General features: G+C 41.1%; 1 protein-coding gene across 2 annotated transcripts; it reads left to right on the top strand.

The window, feature by feature from the left end:
• The first annotated feature begins 230 nt into the window (after window positions 1–230).
• LOC101175311 (uncharacterized protein KIAA1107) lies at window positions 231–22,162 on the top strand. 2 transcript variants are annotated; one of them, XM_011474301.3, is made up of 19 exons: window positions 231–421; window positions 1,118–1,234; window positions 3,997–4,176; window positions 5,630–5,724; window positions 5,939–6,056; window positions 7,448–7,537; window positions 7,804–7,884; window positions 8,293–8,389; window positions 8,773–8,861; window positions 9,683–9,785; window positions 10,150–10,332; window positions 10,432–10,590; window positions 12,414–12,543; window positions 14,061–14,122; window positions 14,582–15,095; window positions 15,544–15,631; window positions 17,194–17,303; window positions 17,393–19,237; window positions 21,363–22,162. In XM_011474301.3, the coding sequence occupies exons 2-19, from the start codon at window positions 1,131–1,133 to the stop codon at window positions 21,860–21,862; spliced, it is 4,548 nt and encodes a 1,515-aa protein (XP_011472603.1). In that variant the 5' UTR covers window positions 231–421; window positions 1,118–1,130; the 3' UTR covers window positions 21,863–22,162. The 2 variants fall into 2 exon arrangements, with proteins under 2 accessions (XP_011472603.1, XP_011472602.1); XM_011474300.3 differs by having other exon boundaries at window positions 231–618.
• Window positions 22,163–22,257: the final 95 nt, after the last annotated feature.

Here is a 22,257-nt window from a genome sequence, read left to right as displayed (position 1 = left end):
TATAGAAATATGAATATATATATAAATTATATAAAAGCTACTTAGATGCCACCAAAGGCTATAGAAATCATTGTCATGTGGGCGTCGTCGACCTCACCAAGATGGCGTCGCGCTCCGCCACCGTCGGCCAGGCTTCTACAGCGGGCGTGTCTCCTCTAGTGATATAACTCATTGCCACAGTCATTTAGGGCTGTCGCACATTGTTTACGTAGGAAGAAGAGGGTGGAGTCGGAGTCTTAAAAAAAAACATTGCTGAGGAGCCCTCATTTTGGGAGCCCTCCCACTTCCTCACCTTTACCCCGTGACGTTTGCTAATGAGGTCAAGGAAAACAGAGGATAACGCTGGAAAGGAGACCTGATGAGGATTTCCAGCGCGCAGCAGCAGCCTGTCAGTCCGCACCGCGTGCAGCGCTGATGTCCGGTCAGCATCCCTGCGCCGCGCACATTCTCCTTTCACGCGCTCATGTCCACTTTTCAACGGCCACAGTGTCCGCTCGCGCGCCTGTACAGGGCGTCCGGACGTTATGTTGAAAAAAGATAGCCAACGGTTATCTCCCTCAGCCTCGTTAGCACTAGCCTGCTAGCACCTAAGATGTTCTTTTAGCAGCGCAGAGACGGGTATATGTATGCTAGTTGTGATGCGTTATGTTGGTCAGTCAGTGACTTTAATGTTTTAGTATCCATCGTTACCCGTAAATCTTCTCAAAAACAAACAAACATGTTTTTGAGTATTATTCCGTTTTGAATGTTACTAATACTACTAGCAAACTGAAAAGGGTTTTAATCATTTTAAGTTGTTTTTAAAGTACAGATCATGGACCGAAAACTTAAAAAAAAAAAAGTTTAACATTAAGAACGAGAAGTAAATGTCTATGGTTAAGCCTGTGGTACCGTCAGGGAGGGGAGGGGGGGGGGGGGACAAGTGTGCCAGATATGAATATGAAAGCAATCTCCCAACAGACGATGGGAAGTCACGTGAATCCGGGGTCATGGGTGTGTGTGCTGATAAATAACAAAGGCTTCATTAGAATTCCCCTCTGGGAATGTCCCGGGTTCCTGGTAGATCATCTCTTTGGGGATAAACTGCTTCTAAAGTTTTCCTGGATCTCTGTTCTAGAACACAACCAGCCATGATCACCACTGAGGCTTCCAGGGAGTTTCAGGCCAAAGAGCGTAAATACAAAGAGCAGCTGAAGAAATGCTTGTCATCTGCTCTGTCTGCAGACCTGAAAAGGTAAGATGTGAGCACACCGTGTTCAGAGAGTTACATTGTCATCATAAATCCGCCAGGTTTGTTTGTAAATGTCATGTAGAAATGTGTTTTTACCTTCTGCAAAATCTTCTTCTCCTCATATCTTTAGATTTTTTTTGTTTAAAAAAAAAATTGATAAATCGCAAATCTATCTTTATCGCAAAATCAAGCTGTGCAATATGCCTATCGCAAAAGACGGCGAAAATAGCAATAAATGGTTACCTTAAATGTGCTTAAAACATGCTTATGGCAGCTTAAAGTATTTAAGGAATCAAATTATAACTCTTATTTAAATTAAACTCTTGGAGTAAAATGAAAATGATGTTTTTGGTTGTTTTGCTATTTGTTCATGTATCGCAGGTTAAATTGTCATTGCAATATTGATCACTAATATCGCATGTCGCTAGTTTTTTCCATATCTTAGCCCTAATTAAAAGTCGTATTAAATTGAAAACGTAAAACTGGTAAAATAAGGGAATCGGCTTCTTTCTCAATGGAAACTTCTGTGACTTCAACGGTTTAAAGGCTCACTTCAATAACAAAAAAATGAATTGTTTTGTGTTTTTTACATATTCTTGTAGCATTTTTCTGATGATGGAGGGCATATTTAAAGAGTATTAAGATTAAAATAGCATTTTTGATTTCTTTATTCAAATCAATGTAAATCAGGAGCAGACAAAAATATGGTTTTGAGAAATTCAGTTGTGATGACAGTTTGGTAAAGTCAGAAAAAGATTTCTGCAGATTCAGACTTCCAGGCTCAAGAATTCAATTAATATTTATATGAAAAAAAGTTTCTAAAACTAAACAAAGTGAATTTCTGACATAGTCTTTGTTGTAGTTGGACGATAGGGTCATGATTAGTACAGAACGTTTGGGGACATTAGCTTCAATAGCTTCAGAGCTGTTGAGCACCTTCATTATGAATCGCATCTCTATTGAAAATGGAAGAAAAAAATAAAGATGGACTTTCTCACAAAATATTTATTGCAGAAAGATTATGCTGACGAGTCTTCATTACCAGCTCATACATTTATTTTGAGAGACTATTGATTTTAACAGAATGTTTCTATGTCTCTGAGCTTGCTCTTTGTAGCCGTCTCCCTGCTGTGTCTGCATTTTACAGCTCAAAGAGAAATCTTCTCAATAATTGGCAAAAAAACCCAATCTTTTTTCTTTTAAAATGCATTTGTTGGTCACTCTATTTTTTAATACAAAGTGATTGAGATACTCGCTATCACATTTGAACGTTTATTAGAAGAGTTATTGAGCTGGAAGTCCAAATCTGCAAATATCTTTCTAACTTTTACCGAACTAGTTGTGACCTAGAAACAGTGACGTGCGGTGAGGTTAATGGCTGGTGAGGCACTGACGTCATCAGTCAGATTTACAAACATATGAACCATGAGTATAAATAACTGAGTAACTTATTCACCATTTGATTGACAACAGTTAACGTTTTGTTTAAAATATAATTTCAACATGTTTTTTTTCATATACAAACTGCAGCATAGAAAAAAGCACAAACGTTATTATCGTCTTACCTTTAGTTGTAAATAAAGTCCATACGCCGCTCCTTCTGAAGAAAATGACTTGCCGCTTGCTATCACTTCTTCTAGTATTTTTAGCGTCATAATCTCAGGGCTCACCGGCGCCCCCTAACATGAGGCACGAGAACTGCAACATGAGGCACGAGAATGTCTGGCCTCACCCAGCGGCTTTTTCGCCGTCGTTTAGCGCTCAGCACAAGAAACACGTCCCTCACATACAGTTATTTATAAAAACAAGCACTGTGCATCATGTACATCTGCTAAATTATTTAAACTCAGCTCATATAGTACAAGTGATTGAACCGACATACAGAGAGACAGCAGTACCGTCTGACTGCATAGGTATTGCGCAATCCAAGGTGAGGCTCAGCGGGCTGGTGCCTCATCGCAGGTCACTTAGTATCTGAACGGCAAATGCGGGAATTCAGCGATTTTGAAAAGAAAAAACACCCAAAAATGGTACATTTAAATGGAAAATGACCGCAAAGCACAACTTACTGATTAAATATAATAATTGAATTTATTTTTTCTCTTTTCTTCCCATAATGACAGGTGAGGCTGTGCCTCACCTGCCTCTCCTGACTGCACGTCACTGCCTAGAAACTACGATGGGTGGGCCATAAGCTCCCTGCTCCGCTCCGTTTGGATTCATCCGTTTGCAGGCAAATAGATGCAGGAACATTGTTGTTTTCCTCGACCAAGCTGGAATCTGCTTCAAAACTGTTCAGCTGGATAGCTTTAAGATTCCTCGCCGTTTTTGTTGAAACAGTAATGTTAGGTTGGGGGTTTGAGGGGCTAGTGGGAGAGAGTGCAAACAGAGGGCTGACTGGACGTAAGAGCAGGATTACTCTGTGCTAACAGTCCCATCCACAACTCAGAGGCAAGTTTCTGAAGAACTGCTGCTGCTGCTCTGCAGAAACTATGTCCTAGAAACAACAGTTTTTTTTTATTATGGCTAAAAACATAATCATAGATAAAACCACAGGGAACACTTTTAAAATACATCCAAAAAAGATTGGAGTGGGACTTTAGGAACTTCTAAAATTTTAACTTCTCAATCATTTTAGGAATTGACTTGGAGACTCTGTTTTTTTTGCCGTTTTGGTTATAATCGTAATAACAAGCTTCAGCAGTACAATGTTTGAATGTTGACACAAAAGCTGAGTTCTTCTATCATTTGGTTTTTTGTTCCAGGCTGCTGCAGGAGGAGCTGGAGACAGACGTTTGCCTGCACACAGCATCGGGTTCGGTCCGGGCTCACAGACCTGTCTTGCTAGCCAGAGCTCCTCATCTTCTGATGGGACAGACGCCCAAAGATCCAGCCATCATCCACCTGCCCAACTATGAACTTCCTGCACTCAAAGATTTTCTTCGGTGAGCACTTTAAGGCCTGCAGTATTTCAGATGTTTACTGTAACCTGTTAGCATCCTTCATTTCACCCGATAAGCTAAACATTAAATCAAGTGAGTTCTCAGGATGTTTGGTCCAAAAAAAATAACAATTTATTGGCAGAAACACAGCACCTCTGCCACTTAGTTTTTTTGTGTTATCCATGTTATAACCGAGATAATAAACAGTAGAATTTGACATGACATTTCTCATTATTCTTCTTTTGGCTGACATGGTAACAGTATCCTCCGCACTGATCTCCCACATAGTCTAGCACTATCATGATTCATCAGTTGTCATATTATGGTATAAATATTTGAAGATCTAAATGTTTTTCATTGGTTTAATGTGTTCAGTTTGAATAAACTGCAATTTAATAGTGCTGAAAGGCAAATCTGCAGTTATGGAGGAGGCTAGATTGAACCTCTTAAACTTGGCTTTAATGCGAGCAGAGGTGTGTTTTTCTAAAATCCTTCATTCTGCTGTGGAACATCTTTAAACTCCCTTCACAGTCTGTCCTAAATTTGTTTTCATATGTTGTTTGATCATATTAATAAAGAAAAAGAAAAGCTGCATCTTTTTGTAATATCTTATTCTCTCTGAAGCAGCCTGCAGTTCCCTGTCTGGCTGGCAGGGGGCGCGCTGAACTGCTCACTTATGTTTCAATGATCAAATGAGAAATTTCCACTTCTGACTTTAAATCTTTTGAAGAGTCATTCTCTCATTTGTGATTAAAAAATTAGGGTTGTTGTGTTACAGATATTTTTTTTTGCTCTGTGTGTGAGGTCAAAAACTGCATTCAGTTTTTCTTCTTTTGGTTCGAGTTTTTTCTAGTTGCATGCATCAAATATTTCTGTCCTCTGCTACTTTCACACAAGAAGGAACTTTCCTTCTTTGATGAAACATATTGATCTGTAGTTTCTTATCCACTGTCTCAAAACGCATTCATCTGAGTGTTTTTCTTTCAGTTACTCGCATTGGTGATGGAAAACTGGATTTAACTTGTTATAAACTATAGTACCGGTATATTTATGGTATATTTGGCATCTAGGGGTTACACATCAGATTCAGAAAAAATGAATGACAAACAAACAATGTGGCTGAGGTCAGAGTGCAGTTTTGGGTGCAAGTATAGGTTTAAATGGTCTGTGATGGTTGTGGCTTTAAAGGAAATGGATCATTTTACTTGTTTGTAGGTGAAGTCATCTTTTTTCTTTATGTCAGATGTCATCATACTGGAGCCATATATTGATATATTTAGGCAATGAAGTGTAGTTCTTTAGCACAATCATGCTAAGTTAGGTTGTCTGGCTGAAATTCCTAAGTGTTTAATAAAACTGTACAAATGTGATTGATTGATTGATTGATTGATTGATTGATTGATTGATTGATTGATTGATTGATTGATTGATTGATTGATTGGTTTGACTCCTGCAGGCAAGTGTACACAGCAGACCAGAGTGTGCAGACGACTGAAGCAACTTTAGATCTAAATTCAGAGCCAGCCGCCCTTCACAGTCCGCCTGCTTTAGGTAAACAAGTGAGGCCTTTATTTCTAATTACTCTTCTGCATCTGTTTATTTCTTTGTTGTTGTTGCTAACCCATCCTCAGATGGCTTGTGATTTAGCACCACCACAGTTTTCTTTTCTTACTGTATTCGGAAAACCCTAAATGTGACTGCATTAGATTAAAGGGAACTTTCAACCTCCTGTCGTTCCTCATCATCCGTCTGAATTTCCATCCAGGCGCTGCTGTCCTCGAGCCGGCCTCTGGACTTGGTGCTGACCTGCTGGATCTGTACCACAAGGGGGAGCAGTGTGACATTACCATCCAAGTAGGAGAGCAGGTCTTCTCCTGTCACAGGTAATAGTTCATGTCAGCAGATTGAAGACTTTTTGAAACATCAGTGTCAGGAGACATGAAGCGAACACAAAACACTGCATGATGTCCAATTAATGTGCGTGCATGTGGACAAAAGGGATGCTCCAAAGGTGCTGCACAAGCTAGTAACCATCAAAATGACCCTTTGACAAAACCCTCAAAGGGTTTGGTGTGAGGCATTATGCAATTCAGACTTCTTATTTTAAAGGAGATTCTAAATGTCTGTCATTTTATTTTTCCAAAAGAGAAGTGAGACATTCAAACATGTATGAACATTAACCACTATGTCAAAAAGGAGTTAAGCCTAAGTTTTATTCATGTGTTTGTGTCCTTATGGCCTCTTTCTGACTGCAGAAGCACAATTCCACAAAAGCTCATTTTACTCCATGACTATAAATCAATGTGGGGCAATGGTTAGCGTTCTTGCCACACAGCAAGAAGGCCCCTGGTTCAAGTCCCATCTGGGAAACATAACAGCAATTGGGGGGGGGGGCTTTCTTTTTGGAGTTTGCATGTTCTCCCCGTGCATGCGTGGGTTTTCTCCGGGGACTCTGGCTTCCTCCCACCGTCCAAACACGTGCTTCATAGGTTAATTGGTCACTCTGAATTGTCCATAGGTGTGAATGGGTGTTTGATTGTGGCCCTGCGACAGAATGGCGACCTGTCCAGGTTGTCCCCTGCCTTCAACCGCAAGTGGGCAGGATAGGCTCCGGCAGCCCCGTGACCCTGAAAGGGTAAAAACGGATTAGAAGATGAATGAATAAATCAATTAATGGTCTAAGATCATTTCCACGGCCTGTATCCAAATCACTTTATGTTCTCATGTCACGTGAGTGTCTCACACAGGGGAGTCGGTGGCTATGAGGCATTCAGGAATCTATTACATACATGAAAGGGAATATAGGAACTGTAAGCTTTGTGTTAGGTATATATAGTTGGCCAATATAATAAAGTGATTAAGGTTCCAGCTGCAGTTGGTGAACATAATGCTGCAGAAACTTTTTAACATTTAAGAGGAAATTTGCAAGTTTTTGTTCCAGCTGATGGTGAGAATGCATTTGTAATGCTAACAGAAACCTGTAAGAAGGTGTTTAACTATGAACAGCTACATTTTAGGGACTTGGTTGCCTCCTGTAAAATATTTTTCTATAAGAGAGATTCTGTATGGGCGTGGAGTCCCGAGAAGGAAGCATTTCTAAGGAGGTTTTAGGGAAAGTTTGATTTGACTGTCATCTCCACTGAGTTAAAACTTCTAGAATGTTGTGTTTTGCTGTTGAAACTGAAAGACATTCTGATATAAACCACCCCAGAACACACAGCTCCAGCAGATGAAGTGAAACCCTGGCATGAGCCTCTGCTTTTTTTGTTTCCAGGGCGATTCTGTGTGCACGCTCCCAGTACTTCAGAGCCATGCTCACTGGAAGTTGGATGGAAAGTTTCAGACAGTGCATCACCTTGCAAGGGTGAGTGTGAAACAGCAGATCAGCAAACCACCTGCTCCTCTGGAGAACATGGCCCTTACAGGTCTGAATTTACAGCACAGGTTAATGTTTTGCCTTGTTGATCACGTTTGCAGTACGTCACATGTCGCCCCTTTTTCTGCCAGTGCAGGTGCATGTATGAACTGCAGCAGGATTTTTGGATTTGTTGACATGTCTATGCTGGTTTTCAGTCTCTGACCTACCTGTTTCATTAAATTCTTTTTTTTTCTTTGTTTTTCTTTTTGCAGTTTGGGGCCGGATGAGATGGAAATTTTGCTCCAGTTCATTTATGGAGCCATTGTGGATTTGCCCAGTGGAGCAAATGCCAGGTAACTTCAAATCTTAGCAAAAGTACATGTCTAATATCTGTTCAAATGAACTCATCAAGCTTGACATAAGAAACAATCACTGCTGTCACAGGTGACATTTCACAGAGATTGACTTAATAATTAATAACGGAAATCCTTCACTCTGTTTTGGATGATTTATTTTCTAGGTAAAAACGCTTTTTTCTTTTCCAATTAGAAGATCTGATATACATTCTGCATGAAAAATATACTAATTTAAGCTCTTTTTATTAAGGCAAAAGGTTGAAAACATTACCTTGTAGTTGTCCGTATTGGAAAGTTGTTTTGGCTGAAAATTAGACCAACATGTTTGGAAAGATGAGAGTTTTTTTCAGAGACCTGAACTGCACAGAAAAATCTGTTCTTGATGTGATTTCCTCTGTCCGTCAGTCAGGTGGTCCTGGCTGCAGACATGTTGGGTCTAGAGGGGCTGAAAGATGTTGTGGAGATGGTTTTTACCAGAGAATACTGCCGCTTCTTCCCCAAGGTTAGTCATTCATACGAATGAAGCAAATTACTGACAAATAGCATATTTTTAATGTTTTTTTTTGTATAATAATTAGGAAACTATTGATGTCAGAGAAATCATATTTATAACATGTATATATGCCAAATTCCTGAAAATGACTGGGGATCAATGTCAAAAAGTTGATTTGATCTCAATTTACTTCTTATATTTTCATTTAAAATGGATTTATAATTTTCATTTTTTGTGATGTAAAAATCTTTCCGCTGATATGATCAATATTTTATTCGTTGTTTGTTTTTCTAGTCAACTTCAAACTAAACTTTTCTTTAGCGCTTGATAGCATGTGCTTGTTTCATCAGAGAATGGTACGAGCAGTAAATGCATTCATCCTGTGCTTTCAGCCCGTCGATGCAGTTCAGAGAACAATCCTGGAGTGCCTCTCGCTCACATACGTCTTAGGCCTTCAAAACCTCCACATGCAATGCAAGAGGTACGTGTCTTCATGCAGCTCCAGCCCTCACTTTGCTTCAGGATCATCCATGTGGAGTCAGATAGGAGCTTTTCCCGGATCAAAGCTGAACATTCCCTAAAAACCAGCATTCCTGGACATTTGGAAAAAAGACTTTTTGTTTTTGTGCAATTAAAGTACCTGTCTGGTATTGGTAGACTGATATTTTAGTGATGTTTTTTCAATCAAAACAAAGCACCTTTGTTTTTATCATGTCGTGCACTTTGTGTTTTCTAATTATGTTTATTTTCAGATAATCACCTAATAATTCATAATTCACCTAAAGATTCTCTGAAAAATCCTACATGGGGGTTCAGGATTGTGTTGCTCCAGTATAACCTTAAAAAATGAACAAGGAAAAGGAGTCTAATATTACTTTAATCATATTTACTGCTGATGATGGATTTCTTTCAACTTTAAAGTGGTTACTTTTGCTCTGTGAATCTTTGGGTGTGTGATTAGATGTGTTGTTGGCGCCCGGTCTGCGGCGTTTGGGCTTCTGGGAAAAGCAGGATGCTGCTGCAGAATGCAGAATGTAGGTCAAGGCAGTGAAGTGTTGGGCGAGTGCAGGAGCGCGCTTTGATGAGCCTCACGTGGCGTGTGCAGCAGAGCATTAATGAGATTCTCATGGTTTCTCTTGCTGCAATTTCCTGCATGCAAGTTTCTGCTGGCCTGGACTTCCAGGACTTCCTGAAGATCAGCCTGCAGAGAGGACACTGCTTCTGGCTGTTCTAATTGCAAACTGACCAAACTAATGTGACATGAATGATCAGTGCTTTTGGACGCCCCACTTGTGATTTCAGATGGGTTGCTGAGCATTATGTGAAGGCCTGGTGTGAGAGGAACTTCTCCCTCTTGTCCCCGGAGCTGCAGAAAGCCTGTTTAACGTCTGTCACTGAAACAATGGTGAGTTCCCATCCTTGCCTTGCGCGAATAGGAGCGAACAGCTGTCTGCAGCTGGTGCAGCTGGGTTTCCACAGGAAGCACAAATGAACATGATGGAATCAATGATAACTTTTATTAAATTCTCAAGAATGAAGTCTGGCAGAAGATGTTCATACAGACATAAAAGGAGCCCCAGGCCTGGAAATGGTAACTGAGATTTTTTATCCTGAGAATAGTAGCCTTGTGTCCACTGCAGACAACGCTGTCCACTGTCCCTCCTCCATTGTGCAGTAGGCAGGATGTTTTGATGGAACGTCTATGACGACTGCTGTTCCTTTGACCCACTTCTGTGCTCCTGTTTGGGGTATTGGATGTTTTCTTCCAGACCGTGCAGAACGTGGTGACGGTGCTGTGCGGCACAGAGCAGCTCATAGGCAGCCTCCCTGAGGTGAAATGGGCCCAGCAGGTGAGGTGCCTGGCCACAGAGCTCCAGGACAGGAGCTTACAGGTCATTGTACAGCACCTCCCCCGGGTCATCCACACTCAGGCGTTCCGGGACCTCCTGAGGGTAAAGAAGGAGATGTGTCCAGTCTTTTAGTGACTCTGAAGAGCACACCTTTATTCAGCTCAGTGGTTTCTTCTTTCTTTGTGTTGAATTGGCTTGCAGAGAGAAGAGCTGACAAGAGAACCAACTTTGCTGAAGAAGGTGTGTTCGGCCATCAGAGAAGTTGTGACTGTAGACAACTGCTGTGGCCTTTTCATTGCAGTCCATCATCTGTGTGGAGATGCTTTGGAGGAGGACTTTCTCATGGAACAGCAGGAGGAGGTGACCTTCTTATCTATATAATAGTTTCTTCATTTTCTCATATTCTTCTTGGTGCAGATAACGTTTTCTTACATTGGGAACTAAATAAAATTGGAGTCATCAGTTTTTTCGGATTACTCTGCTTGTTTTTTTATGTCAGCAGTGACAGTTGTACAGTAATGTCATTACGCCCCTTCAAAATGAGTCTGCATATAACTGTTTCCTGCTGCCAACAAAAGACCCCAAAACACCCCTCAGAGGAAAATTTTCAAGTTGTGTCCAGTTAGACACATTCCCTTCCTTGGGTAGAAAATGTTAAGTTTGGTCCCACACAAACAGACTCCCACATACTTGCTGCTTTGAATACATTTCAAATAAAAACTCTGATTACATAAAAGCTCATTATTAGCAGATATTTAGAGTCTGTCTGCCTCTTTTTTCTTTTTATGATTATTTAAACGGACTGCACACTGCAGCCAGTGAAGCTCTCGGGCAGATTATCCTCCATAGAAAGTTTGAACTTGAATATTTCAATAATGCAAATACACTAAAATACTTCCATTCCTTTTCATTCTTTTCTTATGGAATGTTTATTGTGTAGAGTTGGATAGTTTATCACAAGGGTTAGCTCAAAAAAAAACCAGGATTGGGTTTCCTTTTTTTTATCAGAGTTCTTTTTTTACCCAAAAGTCCAACATTGTATGTGTGATCTGTAACCAGGTTTACACACACTGTGTTAAACATCACTTGTAGGAAAAATGACTCCTAGGTGGTAAACAGCATGATAAATAGTGCGTTTGCCATTTTGTAGTCCTGTCTGAATCTGAAATTCCCAAATCCAGTGGCCTAAAAACTTCCCAGAAGTCTCTGCGAAAAACCAGTGTGCATTATGACTCACAAAACCACAATGCATTGCATTTTTATAAACCATCCACATCTTTTCATCATTAGGTCACAGGGGATTCACACATGATTTTCATAAAATGTTCTTTAGCAGTTTTTTTTACTTCTGGAAATCTGTTGTCATAGCTGTATTTTTTTTGAGGAGCACAGTTTCCAAATGACTTTTAAAGTCCAGGCCACCAGATAGTCTTGCTCTTTGTAGTTTTTTAGTAGTTGGGGAATAAAGAGGAAATTTGGACACAGCCCCAGGTTTTGTCTTTCGACAAATCTTCATAAAAGATCATTTCTTGAATTGGCTGTCAGGAATTCATTGAGGTTTTTGTTTGTGTTTGAATGTTTTAATAAAGCTGCAGTGCCCATTTGTCTTTTTTGGTAAAGTCCATCAGAGAGTAGTGCAAGCACCGTTTCTCAGTTGAAAGCAGTAAAATCCAGTGTTCTGGGAAGTTCTGTTTGCAAACTTCATCGTTGGTAAACAGTCAAACCATTACAGGCGAAATGATGGTAAGCAGGAAAGTTAAAGAGTGAGATGACCTGGCTTAACCCATTAAAGCATGTAACCCTTTTTAGCAGTGAGCTTCACAGCAGGATAGATTAGGGCAGAGAGAGAGAGTGACGCGGGTCAGCAGCTTTTGCTAATCTGCTTGAGCATCTGCTTCAGAAATGTATGTTTATACTCAGAAGGGCCGAGGAGCTGGGAGCTTTTCTTCCCCCGGAGTTTTGCCGTGGAAACGGGAATACGTGCATCAGGAAGGGACATCATTTTATTCACTGGAGCTGGAGTAAGCGCTGTAACCCAGGCAGAAGAGGAGGGAGGGCGAGGAGATCTAGGGAGGAAGGGTATTTGTTGCCATGGCGAGCGGTTCTTGAAGCAGCTGCTGATTCGCCCGTGCTGTTGCGCACCCTGTCCATTCTTCTCCTCTCTCTCTCTCTGTTACCGCCAGCCGTTCAGGCGAGAGATTTGCGTGCTGCGCGGGCAGCTCTGGACCTTCCTCCTTCAGAGCTTTTATGCCGTTCGCCACACACAGGGATGGGATGCACTACCCTCCAAACACAGAGCGAGGATCCTAGCAGGTAACCACAGATGTTCTTCTCTTCAAGATTTTTTTTTACCCTCCCTCAGACAGCCATTGTTGTTGTTGATGTTTAAAGCCCGGCACAAAAAAACCCCGCCTCCTCTGCGTTCATGCAGCTTTTGTAATTCTAATTCATTTGACTCCCATCAGCAGTCTGATCAGTTCAGTCAATCCGCGGCTTTTATTCCACATTTCCTTTTTAAGCCCATGGTCTGTTGAGTGCACACAGACGTAGCAGATGCGCCATGCTTGTTTTTTAAGGAGCTGAAGCTCAGACTGAGCCTGTTGTGGTTCTGTCAATGCGTTAAAGCTTCTCATACACCACAAACTGATCCAGAACACTTGCATGAATAATTGATCTGGCGGATGTTTGTGTGCATGTTTCTGTACCAAACAAGCTTCATCTTCACACACTCTGCTTAAAATAAAAAAAAAACTGGAGCAGTTTCACTCATGGCTTCGATTCATTGTGGTAAGGGGGTGAACTGTTCTGAAATCTGTGAATGAAGAGAACGGCTCCCCTCAGTCATGTCATAGATAAAACCGGCAGGTCTTTTCAGGAATCTGTGTCATGCTCAGTGAGGGTTAAACGACAAATTAATATGGAAATCTCATATATTTTATGTAAAAAATAAAGTAGCCAAGAGCATTTTTGTTCTGAACAAATCTAAATATATTATACAATGTCATACTATGCACATGTTATATTGCTTTTTGGTTTTACCTTATTTTACATATTGTATTGAAGTGTGGAGAAATACAAATGAAACTAATATAAGGACCTTAATTCTATTACAGAAGAGAGCTATTCGAATTATTCATAAAGCTAATTTTAGAGATCACACAAATGAACTTTTCATTAAGTCAGGTTTATTAAAACTTAAAAATGTAATTGAATTGCAGACCTTATTAGTTATGTTTAAAGCCAAAAACAGAGATTTACCAGAAGACTTACACAAGCTTTGTATTTTCACCACAGGAGATGAAAATCATAGGAGAAAATTTGATTTCAAACAACAGATTGTTCGAACAACATTAAAGCAAAAGTGTTTGTCTATAGCAGGGGTAAAAATGTGGAATTCCCAGGAGAATCAGTTAAAAAGTTGTCAAAATATTATTCAATTTAAACGGATGTATAAAGTTAAACAAATTAGTTTGTACAAACTTGACTGTTGAATGGAATGTTTGGAATGTATGCATTAAATGAATGGAATGTATTTACTGTGTATTTGAACTGTATATTGTGAAATCTGAGCACAGGTGATGGTGTGAGAAATGTAAACAGGATGCAATGTTTAAAAGGGAGCAGATAATTATAAGAATTGTATTCTTCAATTCTGCTCCCTTCTAATCATGAAAATGTTCAATATGTGAGACAAACATGTAAACATTTAGACATCCATTTTCATGAAAGGAACAAATAAATAAATGAAATGAAGGGTTGATGCTTTTTGAAGGCAGAGGGACAGACTGGTTTATGGGAGAATTGATCTTGCTTTGATCTTTCTTTGACAGATGCTATTGATAAAGGTGATAACCGAAGACTTGGTAAAAAGCCTGTGTTTACAAGCTCACAGGTAATAGTTGTTTCCTCTTTTCCCTATGTTTGGATAAAAAGGGTTAAAGGTTCATATTTAGGTGGTCAGAAAATGCCTCTGGATTAAGACCAAATTACTGTTTGAATGATTTGTTTCCTTGTAAAAGTGTAAAAGAAAAAGAAGGGAGAAGAGTGCCTGTTTATATGTGAGTCCGGGTTTTGAATGTTTCACTCTTTAAGCAAAGATGTGTAATCTAAAATAGGAGGCAGTGAATCTCTGAAAAGTGAGGGTGTGATGTAATTCAGATGGGTGAGATGTGGGTTAAGAGGAGTGCTCTACATGTAAACCCCAGTCAGTGTAATTACTCCTTTGACTTGTAAAGAAAATACTGTATAATTGTCCAATTTTTCCTTGCTGTGCTCATTTTTTTAAATTTATTTTTGGTCTGGATTGTCCTAAAAAAGTGTTATTGACTTATGTGCCTTTTCTGTGCTGCAGTCGAAGGCTGTGAAATGCCCTACATCTCTGCCTGAGAGTCCTCCAGCGCTCCGGACCCAGCGGGTTTCACAAAAAAGAAATTCCTCCCCTCACAGAGTTCCATCAGCCATGAAATCGGATGGGCTGGGCACAGCAAACAGGCCGGGAGGCAGTCAGACATCCAAAGCAAAGAATGTGCAGAAAGCGGGAGATAAGATCGGAGCGGCAAAAACCGCATCGGCTGCTGCTCCGCTTGTCAACGGTACGGAAGCTGCAAGGGCCAAACGGGAAGCGCTCAGGAGCTCATGCAGTTCTAAAGAGCCCGAAAAGAAGCCAAACCCAGGAGCAAGGCCCAAAACGTCTCCTCAGAACCACACACCTCCAAGTCAGGCAGCAACAAACTCTCAGAAGAACTCTTCAGGGAAGGCCACTGCCCCCAGCACTCGAGCTCAGCCCAGACCTTTGTCTGCGTCAGGGAGTACCTCGCCTGAGAACGGGGCCAGCAGCCCACACATTGACCCCCACCCTGTTCCAGGTTTACGCTCTTTTATTGACTTCCTTGCATAAATCACTGTGACCGACACCAATTACAATGTAGAGCATTGCTGCAGCCAAGCTACAGTGTCAACAAATCAGCTGCAGGCTTAAAACTATCTGAAAGGACCTGCAATCTAATTAGTGAGATCAATGCTGTGCTGTGACGAAGAGGGCTGCTCCTGTCTTTCCTGCCTGCTAGCTTCAGAGATCAGCTCACCTTTCCTCTGATCTCTATGAGATTCTTTGGCAAAGCTGAGGTGATGCTGTCTGGCCTCCTCAAACTTACTCATACTAGGATGACAGTCTGCAAAATGCAGCACAACATCCACTAATATCACAGCATCCTGATGTAGAACAGACACCCTTGTTTTGTTTTTTAAATATGAATGAATGAAAACTCGGATATGAACTGGATTCTAACCCCTCCCATGTGACTTTCTCTTCAGGTACAAAGACCAAACAGCAAACCAAACCACCTCCCAAACCCCCTCAGACGAGGCCTCCTCAAAAATCAGACACAACAAAGAGCAGCAGGTGGGACATGTTTGTGTTTGTTCAAATATCTCTCAGAAATGCTTATTTTTAAAAATAAAGTTTAGCCTCAAATACAGAAGGGGTTTATACAAATAGACACCTTGTATGTCCAAAGCTGTATAACCCCCTATTGTAACAGTAACATCTGTTCAAAGCTAAAGGCCGTCCGCTCCTTTGTTTGCTCATCTGCTGGATAAGATGAGTTAAAAAAAACCTTCTCACATGTGACTTTCTGTACGTTTGACAGATTTTTAGCTTCAGGAATTTAGATGATCTGAGTATTGTGGTTCAAATCCATATTCTCCATGTACATTTTTAAAATTTAATCTTAGGTGTAGTCTCACAGTAAAATATTTTTGTTAACGTTAATAAACTTTAATACTAAAATAGAAAATATTAAAACTAAATTTTCAAATGGGCGGAGCTTCGTAGAGTGTAAGATCTTTCCTATTTTGGATTCAGCAGAAATTCAGTTCAAAAGCGGTTACCTTAATATTTATTGAACACTTTGTTCAAAATATTATTTAAAACTGTATCTTTTAACCAAACTTTTGTAACATTGTGTCCATTCTGTCTTCCCCATATTTGGTACAGTTAGATTTCCCCCGAGTTCTCAGCTTTAAACGTGCTGCAGACAGCAACACCTGCGTCTTTGAAATGTCCCCAGGGTGGTGAAGGCAGCAAAGCCCCAGCTTTCCTGAGAGTTGCAGCCAAAGCAGCTCTCCCTGTCACAGGCAGCACAACTGTCATTCCATTAAGTGATGTGTGAGTTCACTTCACAAAGGAAAAAGCTCAAAAAGCTGTTAAGTTGGGTTAATACCGTGGTCCCACCTTAACCATAGATTGATAAGAGAATATCACATCAGAAAAAAGTGCTGCTGAGAGCTGACATAGTCCGCTTTTTGTGAGAAAAGCGATCCTAATTGGAAAAAAAAACAAGAATTAAGGACTAAAACCTGGTTAGTATGTATGGCTTTTGTAACTGATCATGGTATAAGCGGGTTAATTGCCTTCGAAATGTGTTTTTAACGCACTTCGTTTGCGTCGGACGGTTCAGGCTTCCATGGCGTGCGTTAAAAAGTAATAAACTCACACTATTAACCCTTGCTTAAATGTTTCCTAATGTTCATGTGTCAGATCAGATGGCAATAACTACAAAATATATGTAAGCGGGTTTTGTGGGGTTAAGAAGAAAGTAAAAGTGACAAAATAAAGTATTTTTAGTCAATTGAGTGTAGTCTGCAGACTTGAAGCACAATAGCATGAATGACATGAGCGTTCCAACAAACCTCTTTATGTTAAAAATATCAGTCTCGTTGTCACAAAATAGCTGTGTTGCTTTGATTGCAGAACAAAGAAAAAGAAAACAAGCCCCAAGTTCTCTGAAAATGTACTCTTAATCATTTTTGATAGGATAAAAAAAAACTTGCCTTCCTGCTAAGCATTTATTTATGTTTTTTTCTTTACATATGTGGAAAATGGCTCAGATTTAAATGTACAATGTGATCATATGATTCATTGTCAGTGTTTTTAATCTTTGCTTTTTATTCTTTTCTCCTTAGTCCCTACAGTAAGTGTAGTGTGAGAGATGCTGCTAAAGCTAAGACTGCTGCAGCAGAGAAACCTGCAGCAAAAGCAGACAGCAAGGGAAAAAGCACCTCCAACCAGACCGGTGAGATTTCAGCCTCCTTTTTTTATTCAAGCGCTGTTTAACTAAAACTAACTAAACATGCATATCATCTTTTTATTTTGGTGTTTTAGTCTCCAAACATGGAATTTCTTTAAAAAAGACCGCCTCCCCAAGGACAGAAGACGGCAAAGATGTGGTGAAATCCTCAGTAGCGGACAGAGCCATAAGCAGTGCTTCTAAAAAGATCACGAAACCAAACTCATCAAACGGAGTTCTGCCTAAATCTAACATTACAACGGCAAAAGTCTCCTCCACCCCAAATAAGCACTCAGCTGCGACTGCCAAATCTGTGCCAAAAGCCAAAAGTGGAGCTGAATTATCCTCTGAAAAAGCTGCACCAAAAACATCCCAGACCTCTGCTGCATCCAAAAAACCTGGAAGTAAAGAAAAGGCAGCAACTAATGGGAAAGGCTGTAAACCCAAGCTGGAACCAGCTAACACTGGTACTGATGATTCTGTGCAGCTAAAAGACGTCACTGAATCCTCTGAGAAACCTGCTGCAAAGTCCACACAGTCCAATCCAAGTGGCGCTGAGTCACTGTTCCAAAACAATGAAGTGCAGTTGGGCGGCAGCGCAGCAGATGAGAAGAGTGTTAGGCCAACTGCGAGCGTCCTTCACGTCCAATTTGATGTACCACAGACTTTCAAAGAGACGGTGGGGAACAAAGTGGCACAGTCTCAGAAGAGCTTAAGCTCTGCTACCATCAGTGGAGGTCAAGCACCTGGAGTACATGTGCCAAACTCCCGGGGCGGTGCAGAACGCTCGGGGGGCCTTCCCTGCAGTATAGGAAGCACTGGTAGTCCACAGGATGACTTGTGGAGTGGAATAAACCATCAGGTCACCCCGGAATCTGAGACCGGCAGTACTCGCACCACTTCCTCGGACGACATCAAACCCCGTTCAGAAGACTATGACGCTGGAGGCTCCCAGGATGACGACTGCTCCAATGACAGGGGGGTGTCCAAGTGTGGCACCATGCGCTGTCCGGACTTTTTGGGCCGCAGCAGCAGTGACACCAGCACCCCAGAGGAGTTGAAGATGTACGAAGCTGGGTCAGGATTGAGAGTTGACGTGCGCTTACGTGGCAGAGAGGCGGAGACCACCAGCGAGGAGGAGGCTGTGAGACAGCGACCTTGCTCCTGGTTTCAAAGAGAGGAGGTTTCCGTGGAAAAGAAGCCCTCAGAAGTTGAGGCAGGTGCAAATCCAGTAAATGTTCCCAACAATCAGCTCCTCTCTTTCGACGACGAAGAAGACGATGACGACGAGGAAGAAGACGAAACGGAAGACGAGAAGTCTGAGGTTGAAGTTATTCCGGCTCAGACTCAGATGTCACCAACAGAACCCTCGCCACATTTTCAGGGAATCGTCAACTTAGCATTTGATGATGACACCGTGGAGCAGGAGAGCGATCAGCCTGCATACCAGTCCACCGCTAACTTCCGCCGCTCAGTTTTGCTGTCTGTTGAGGAATGCGAGGAGTTGGGCTCAGAGGAAGGTGGAGCCCAAACTCCACCTCAGCAACCAGACGAAGCTTTGACTTCCTGTGACGTTTTCGAGTCTGACTCCACCACTGACCCAGAGAGTCACCCCCTAAAACATCCTGAAGAAAAGCTTTTGAAGCACAAAGAGGAGAAATGTAAAGAGAGACCTGTATTCCTTACAGAGATCCTTGTGGCCGTGCAGGGGGAGAGCAATCACCTCCCACTCAATGAAACAAAAGCCATCAGTCCTGCCCTGGACTCTGACCCCAGAGACACGCCCCAGGAACGCCCAAGCCACCTGGACCTGCGGCCCGCAGAACAGTACAATGGAGGGAAAAACAAAAACCCGCCCCAACAGTCAGAAAGCAACAAGGCTGATTTACATCTAGACTTAAAAGGCAGCTCTCCTGTTCATGCTGCACAGTCTCCAGCAGGTAACGTATGATCTATGGCCTCTTCCTAGACCCCGTGTCCAAACCCATCCTATCTTTCAGAAATTTCCAAATAAAGGTCTGGTTGATCCCTGCAAGATTCATTCTCCTTTGTTTTGGTACCTAGACCTTATTTTGCATACTGATCTTTTTACCACCATCAGACAAATGATATTCTGAAAACTACTTTAGTAACTAGTATTTGCACACGTGTAGATCATCTTAGTTCAAGGATTTTAAATGGAAGTTTTCCACACCTGTGGAAGCTGAAGTACCTTTAGACAGACCCATTCAGGTTCCGATAACTCATCTGACTAAACGGGTGGCAGCGACATAGATGACATTAACACTGATGGTATGACAGATGATGCCTTGTTAGAGACTCCATGACACTTCAAAGGCACTTTTGTGTGTTTCAAAAGATTTTTTTTTTGTGTTATTATTCTCAGTTCATGTTATGTCGTGAAAGAATGGGACATTTTTACATCCTAGATAAACGATCACACTTTAGGGTGCTCTGTGCAGCATTTTAACACCAATATATAGATTACAGATGAACTCTTTGGTGGATCTCCTTGTATTGTTTAAGTCTCAAAAGCACCATTCAGTTTTGCTTCTGTCTGCTGCGGCTAAATTTAGCTTTCTCTTGATTCAATTTGAATGTGAAGCATATCTCACTTGTATCATATTTTAGCAGCATTCTTCTTTTATTGCACGTTAGAAATGGCAGTTCTCTATACTTTTAGGAAGTAATTGCTGATTTTTGGCTGGCTTCTTTCTAATTTTGGATTTGATTAAAAAAAAAGGAGTTTCCACACCAAGTGCATTCATTGTTAATTGGTCTAAAAATAACGCTCACATCTTTGAGTGTTTTATGAACAAAGTCCTCTAGTACAGCTTTACCCAGACAGGATTTTTGACAGAAACCCATCGTTTGTATGTGACCTTCAATCATATTCCGTTAGTGTTTTTCATCAGTGAGTATGTAATGGAAACTAAAACAAGATTATCATCAACTAGAGTGGCATGCCAATCAACTTGAGCATGAATAATCTCAACTAGAATCATTTGTTTCGTTCATTGAAATGGTTTATTGTGTATTAACCAGCCGTTTGCCACCTGATTGACCCTCTTTTGATGGCTAATGTTTCCAGTTAACCCTTACAGTAGTTGTTTTCTGCATTTACATGTTGAAATGCTATGCACCGCGCTTGAAAACTGTGATCAGTAAAAATGTAAGTCTTGACTTGAATTTGGATGGTTATCGGGCCCTTTAGTCCAAATATGTAGAATGTTTGTACAAAGTAGAGAAAGCTGCCACTGGTTTCCAGAAGTCTGTTATTCTGGGACGCGTTTGTCCTTTGCATCTCTCTTCTGTTTTTGTATTTAAACCTTCCTTTTGGGAAGTTTTGTATCATTTTGCACAAACGCATGCTGTTATTAGTTCATGTGTCATTTGCCCTGGTCTATCCATTTATCAATCCAATTTTTTTTTCCCCCCCCGCCATTCCCGTTAGTCATGTGTGTCTTCATGTGCTCTTTTTTGTTCAGTAGGATTTGTGTTATCGTATGTCCAGAGTAGCTGTCATTGTTCGGCCATGTATCGCTGCTGCATCATCAGAGTTTCTGTTCCAATGCAAAGGAGGAAGATTTGGTTTTGTTTTACATCAGTTATTGTTATAGTTTAATGTTTTTACTTCTTATTTATTGTTAAAAAAAGGAAGGCCTGTTCCAAAAACATGCTAGTATTCCACATTTTTGCTACCAATCAAAGCATAATTGCATTAATTTTGTTTTTGTAGAAAGCGTTTACTGTCTGTTCAGAGACCTACATGCATATCTTATGTCTGTTTCTTGATGCATGACACATTTTGCTTGAACTAGTGGATACAAATCTGCATTTCAAAGAAACCCTGTTGCTGTATATTACCTTTAAAGCAACTGTTGTCCTTTGATACTTGAACTGGTTGATCCTATTACTAAAAGGGCACAGCTGCATTAAAGGTAAACCTGCAGTTATTTGACTTTTTGTTTATTGTTTCATTTGAAAGCTGAGAAATGGGGGGGGGGAAACCCAAGAAATGGAAGAATCTGATTGTCATTTTGCAGTGTTGTCAATTGTTTTTAGGGGACAATGGTTGTGACAGAATGGATCAAAGCTGCAAACATGACCGCCGGCCATCCAAAATCCTTTCACCCATTTACGAGATGGATATGGGGGAGGCCTTTGAGCACTGCTCGGATAAGGCCAGGGATGGTGAACGACAGGTGGAAGAAGACAAACGCAGAGAAGATGGCGACAAAAGCAGCGAGTTTGCAGAGCAGGACTGGGGCCTGCTCAGGCAGCTTCTCTCAGACCACGAGTCCAGTCTGGGCGTCATCAACCCTGTGCCTGAGGAGCTTAACTTGGCTCAGTACCTTATCAAGCAGACGCTGTCTTTGTCCCGTGACTGCCTGGACTCGCAGGCCATCCTGTCCCCTGAAAAAGAGACCTTCAAGCGCTGGGCAGAGCTCATCTCACCTATGGAGGACTCTTCCACCAGCATCACTGTTACCAGCTTCTCCCCAGAAGATGCTGCCTCTCCACAAGGGGAGTGGACCATTGTGGAACTGGAAACACACCACTGACCAAACAGAGAGCCTGCGGTGTCTGCATTAAATTTTCTGCTGATTGTCTTAATTTATTTGTAATTTATAAAACTGTTCTGGACTGAACAGAGCTTTGGACTTTGCAGCAGCAGTTCCCATCATGCCCTTAGTGGACTCCTCCTTGATACAAGTGGGATGGTGTGCATGCTGGTATTTTTTACTTTTTCTTTTTCTTAGAGGTCTATAAAAGGGTTTTTTGAATCTGTTAAAAAAAACTTTATTGGTCCACTGACTGGCATTATTGTAATTGTAAAATAAAGGTTGTGTTTAAGAAAAATACATGTTTTTGTGAAATAGACTGATTTTGTGAAAGACACAAACATGCTTTCCACACCACCATGGACCTGCGTGTCTCTTTTATTTTATTTTAAAAT

This window comes from Oryzias latipes, chromosome 4 (assembly GCF_002234675.1).
Source record: "Oryzias latipes chromosome 4, ASM223467v1".
Classification (NCBI taxonomy): domain Eukaryota; kingdom Metazoa; phylum Chordata; class Actinopteri; order Beloniformes; family Adrianichthyidae; genus Oryzias; species Oryzias latipes.
Note: the sequence above shows the minus strand (reverse complement) of the source record. Positions and strands in the feature narration are given on the sequence as shown.